This window comes from Conger conger, chromosome 10 (genome assembly GCF_963514075.1).
Source record: "Conger conger chromosome 10, fConCon1.1, whole genome shotgun sequence".
Lineage (NCBI taxonomy): Eukaryota > Metazoa > Chordata > Actinopteri > Anguilliformes > Congridae > Conger > Conger conger.
Window position 1 is genome coordinate 22,871,426 of NC_083769.1, and position 6,000 is coordinate 22,877,425.

At 43.7% G+C, this 6,000-nt stretch overlaps 1 protein-coding gene across 1 annotated transcript in view; it reads left to right on the plus strand.

Annotated features, from left to right (window-relative positions):
- LOC133138880 (sodium channel protein type 8 subunit alpha-like) overlaps positions 1-4,872 on the plus strand; it is a 75,674-nt gene extending 70,802 nt beyond the window's left edge. The window contains exon 27 of the mRNA XM_061258001.1: positions 2,366-4,872. Coding sequence (XP_061113985.1) covers positions 2,366-3,519 — 1,154 coding nt within the window. The 3' untranslated portion in view covers positions 3,520-4,872. The remainder of the gene's footprint in view (positions 1-2,365) is intronic.
- Positions 4,873-6,000: the final 1,128 nt, after the last annotated feature.

Below are 6,000 nucleotides of genomic sequence, written 5' to 3' on the forward strand. Positions count from 1 at the left end.
GAATATAATAACAAACCCAATAGCCCATTTGTGCAGGTGCTCTCTTTGCAAAAAAGTGCTTCATGTTACATTAACTCTAAATGAGTTTGAGTCCAATAGGCAGCACATATGCCATTAGAATAAAAGAGCTACTACAGTCCCCTCAAAAAGTATTGGAACAGCAAGGTCAATTCCAATTGAGTTTGAGGTCAAAAGATGTTCATTAGATGACAGATCTGAATTGCAGCTTTTATTTCCTGGTATTTATATCTATATTTATTAAACAACTTAGAACATTATCACCTTTTGTATCAGACCACCCAATTTTTAGGCCAGCAAAAGTATTGGAACATGTGACTGAGAGGTGATTCCTGTTGCCCATATGTGTCCTGTTAGATTGACTGGTTAAACAATAATTCGTTCTGAATGTCTACTCTTGGTTTTTGCCTTGGGTTTTGCTTTTGACTGCATTTGTGTTAGAAAAGATAAACCAACATGTCTTTGGGAGAAAAGCAAGCTGTATTGATGCTTAGAAAAGAGGAAATCGATCAGAGCTTTTGCAGAAGCATTGGGGATATCTTGTACAACAACTTGGAATGTCCTGAAAAAGAAAGAAGCCGCTGGTGTATTGAGCAACAGACATCGAACAGCTCGACCAAGGAAAACAACAGCAGTTGATGACAGAAACATTTTGAGGGCTGTGAAGAAAAAACCCTATACCACAAGATGCAAACCACTCATCAGTAGGTGAGATTACAGTTTGCAAAGAAGTACAGCGATGAGCCACAAAAGTTCTGGAACAAAGTTTTAAGGACTGATATGACCAAGACGTACCTCTACTAAAGTGATGGAAAGGCCAAAGTAGGGATCTGCTCATGATCCAAAACATACAAACTCATCTGTGAAGCACAGTGGAGGAAGTGTCATGACTTAGGCTTGCATGGCTGCTTCTGGAGTGGGTTCATTAATCTTTATTGATGATGCAACTCATGATGGCAGCAACAGGATGTCTATTTCTGCCAAATTACGAAGAAATGCATCCAAACTAATTGGGAGGAACTTCATCATGCAGCAAGACAATGACCCAAAACACACTGCCAACACAACAGTCTTCATTAGGGTGAAAAAGTGGAAGGTTTTAGAAAGGCCAAGTCAATCACCAAACCGTAACCGCATTGAGCATGCATTTCACCTCAAGAGGAAATTGAAGGGAAAAACCCCCTGAAACAAACAACTGAAAGAGGCTGCAGTAAAAGCCTGTAAAAGCATCACAAAAGAAAAATGCAACAGTTTGGTGATGTCAATGCGTCGCAGGCTTGATGCAGTTATTGCAAGCAAGGGATATGCTACCAAATATTAAGTGTTATTTACTTTCATTTACTTAAATACTGTGTTGCAATACATTTGCTCACATAAAAACTAGGTGGTATGATATCAAAGGTACTACGGTACTAAGTAGTTGTAAATGAGGTGTAAATACCAGGAAATAATAGCTGAATTTCTGAACTCTTGTCTCGTGTTCATCTTTTTATCTCAACCCCAAATTCAATGTATTGCAAAAACAAAGGAATTGACCTTGCTATTCCAATACTTTTGGAAGAGACCGTATATCAGGGCTCTGAGGGCTGTGTGGGCTCTGAGACACTATAGTACAGGTATTTATTTTCTTGAGAGCAATGAGTAACTTCCATGAATGGTAAATGGTAAATGGTTGGCATTTATATAGCGCCTTTATCCAAAGCGCTGTACAATTGATGCTTCTCATTCACCCATTCATACACACACTCACACACTGACGGCGATTGGCTGCCATGCAAGGTGCCAACCAGCTCGTCAGGAGCATTTGGGGGTTAGGTGTCTTGCTCAGGGACACTTTGACGCAGCCTGGGCGGGGGATCGAACCGGCAACCCTCCGACTGCCAGACAACTGCTCTTACTGCCTGAGCCATGTCGCCCCCATGACATGTATTTTTAAATGGATAGATTTCCTAGTGCATGGATAGTCCTGAATCTAATGTCAACCATGCCAGTACCGGCTATGGCTGGTGACTCTGCAGGACAGTGTGTGATTTGGGTTGGCATCGCACAGGGTTAGGGAAAGTTCAGTTGCGCTCTCTAGCAACCAACCATTGCATACAAAGACTGCACATGAGGGGTCTTCCCCCCACTCTCTGTACAGGTTTGAATGTTAAATGCAGTGCATTTAAATAATAACTTGCAGTTGCATGTGATTGGGCAGTCCAGTTTAGGGGAAAAATGGGGGAAACTTTTGAAAGGATGGTTTAGCAGAATGGTTTGCCAGAAATGAATGATAATCAATTTTTGGATTTTTTTTTTTCCTTTAATCCCACATTGATGTCTTTCTTGGCTCCTCTCCAAACTACAGGTATGTTCCTGGCAGACCTGATCGAGAAGTACTTTGTGTCCCCGACACTGTTCAGGGTGATCCGTCTGGCCCGAATTGGCCGCATCCTGCGTCTGATCAAGGGAGCCAAGGGGATCCGGACTTTACTGTTCGCCCTGATGATGTCACTGCCAGCCCTCTTCAACATCGGCCTCCTCCTCTTCCTGGTCATGTTCATCTTCTCCATCTTCGGCATGTCGAACTTTGCCTACGTCAAGAGGGAGGCTGGCATCGACGACATGTACAACTTTGAGACTTTCGGAAACAGCATGATCTGCCTGTTCATGATCACCACCTCGGCTGGCTGGGACGGCCTGCTGTCGCCTATCCTAAACTACCCCCCAGACTGCAGCCCCGACAAGGAGAACCCCGGCACCACCGTGAAGGGCGACTGCGGCAACCCCTCGGTGGGCATCTTCTTCTTCGTCATGTACATCATCATCTCCTTCCTCATCGTGGTCAACATGTACATTGCCATCATCCTGGAGAACTTCAGTGTGGCCACGGAGGAGAGCGCCGATCCGCTGAGCGAGGACGACTTCGAGACCTTCTACGAGATCTGGGAGAAGTTTGACCCGGACGCCTCCCAGTTCATCACATTCGCCAAGCTCTCAGACTTTGCTGACACCCTGGAGCACCCCCTGAGGGTGCCCAAGCCCAACACCATCGAGCTGATCGCCATGGACATGCCAATGGTGAGCGGTGACCGCATACACTGCCTGGACATCCTCTTCGCCTTCACCAAGCGCGTGCTGGGCGACAGCGGCGAGCTGGACATGCTACGGCAGCAGATGGAGGAGCGCTTTGTGGCGGCCAACCCCTCCAAGGTGTCCTACGAGCCCATCACCACCACCCTGCGCCGCAAGCAGGAGCACGTGTCTGCTGTCATCATCCAGCGCGCTTACCGCGCCCACCTGGTCCGCCGGGGCTTCATCTGCAAGCGCAGGCCAGGGACCAACAAGTTGGAGAATGGGGGGACCAATCAGGACAAGAAGGAGGGTACGCCCTCCACTGCCTCCCTCCCCTCCTACGACAGCGTGACCAAACCCGACAAGGAGAAGCAGGAGGACAGCGATGAGAGGAGCAGGAAAGACAAGGGTCGAAACCAAAAAGATGTCAGGGAATCTAAATGTTAGAAATACATTGACAGTAACGAAAAACTTCTATGACTACAACAACACACTGCAGCAAACTGAGATCAAACTCTTTTGACAAAAAAATGAAAAACCCTCAACACCCACCTGTGTACAAATGATTTCATTTACAAGTGAAGAAAACAGATAGGGAGAAAAAAAAAAAAAAAAAATAACAAAAAAAATATTGTTTACAGACTTCATAAACGTATCAGTGCAGAAGAGGCTTGATTTCTAATGGCTTTGAAGACGATTAAAAACCAAACATAATCGGCTTTCTGTGTGACATTGCAAAAAGACCAACATTTTAAAAATAAAATAAAAATGAATAAAAATAACAACGAAAATAAAAACAAGCTGACCGTCCTGTGCAGGCTATGGGTGGACTTCACAGCCATGAGCAAGAGAAAGAGCGAAAGAGAGGGGAGGGGAGGAACTTTATGGGATGGGACCTCCAAAACTGCCATTCGGATTCCGTCGGAAAACCAACGCCATTATGGATTTTCCAAAAGGAAACAACTGCCGTGGAGCCTATGGCTGTCAGGCAATCTCTGACGGGCGTTCTGTACCACTGTTTATAATAATTGAGGAAAAAAACAATAACCACCAAGACTGAATAAAAGCAAACTCAAATGGGAAGGAAGAAAGAGCGAGAAAGAGAAAAAACCCTTGAACAATTTAATATAAGGGTTTTTTTTGTTCGTGCTGAATATACCTGCATCTTTACATTATTTGAGCGGCAAAAAAAGAGAAAAAAGTTAACATTTAGCCCATGTCACTCGTCTTTTCATCTTATCTTTGTTATACCCGCATTAAAAAAGACGTTTTCTACATGGGCTTTCACACTGATCGGGAAGGGGGGATTAATAAGGGGTTTGACTTGGGCTTAATGGGGACTCGCTCAGACCGATTTCCAAATAAATAAATAATTGTGCTCGTTCAATGCATAGAAATGACTTGCATGATGGCATGTTTTGATCAGGAATCATGCATGAATTATCATAGTCCACAAGACACAAATACTCGGACCACGACAGTGGATTCACCATGCGTTTCAGGCTGCCAACTGGGAAAAATTATCAAAAGGAATATTGCTTTAGAAATAATACTAATGATAATAATAACCATAATACTAATAACAAAAAGGATTGTTATTATTATTGTGATTCACAAATTGGGGAAAATAACCGAATATAAATTCTGCCCTTCTCAAATGTTAATCATCCAACTGAGAGATCTTTCGACAAGGCCTCGTTAGAAATTAGCGAGTGTAAGAAGGATGTTAACAGGAGCTCATTCTGATGTTTTGAGTATACCAACATTGTGGCACATTAAAAAAGCGACAAAAAAGTATAATTGCTGCTCTCGATTTTTGTGAATGGGGAGGGACGCGTCGGGGTGGGGGGCAGGGTTGTGCTTAGTATGTGGAATATATATGCAGAATGGCTCATACGGTCAGGAAAAAATGCACATTTCAATCACTGTTGAAACCAAATCTGGGGGTTAGTAACTATGTATACCTTTTTAACCTGTAATGTTATTTTGTCCACCGTTGACCTCCCACATTAACCATTGAGCTTGTCTTGTGGTGAGAGAGGAGACTGCTGGGTGTTAGGGCGGGGCTGTGGGCGGAGCCAGCAGCAGGGCTGTATGTGGATGTAGCTAGCTGGTTGATATTGTGTCATTTCTTCCAGGGTTTGAGGGAAGGCTGGTGAAAGATGTCATGAGAGACATTTGTGCTTGTGAAACTATGTTAATGAATAACTGCTTATTAAGGGTAACTGTTTGTTGTTTTGTTTTTTTTCTCTTCATTTTTTTTCCCATCCTCTTTTCAGCACCTTCCCCCATTGCATTCATAGTGAGGGCTTTTTTCTCCAATACATTTTTATTTTTAAAAAGTTACCATTTATTTTCCACGTGACTTATCTGTTCGTAAAATTCTTTACATCTTTCACACAGAGTGGAGAGAGAATGTTGACGAGATAGGGAGACAGAAAATGAACATTATGTAGTTTCTGATGTTGGATGAGAAGCTATGGAGTCCTTGTTACTCAAAGGCGAAGCGATAGGTTGGACCTTGCAAGTACTCAGGCAGTGAAATAAATCTGTGCATCTTAAGAGGCACACCCTTCAGCCGGGGGAACAATCATCAGATTCCCTCAGTGAGAAGCTAAAGTCACCCTGCTGTTGAGGGTGTTTTGTGGCTCACGATTGAGACACATAGACAACATGGGGCGCCCTATTGAGCTTGAGAAGGGCCAGTGTGCGCAGCATGTTGAGAGAAGATGATTTTAAAAGCCTGAGCCTTAGTAATACGATACTATGATAATGGACATTTTTAAATCAAATTCTGTGCATCTTAACTGAACAAGGCACTAATAGTTCCACCTCTGTGCATGCAGACCTCTCTGTAGAGGAAACGCTGAGTAGATGTGGCTACAGAGAGCAATTGGGCACACAGTGTCCTCTGCTTAAGGCATGGGT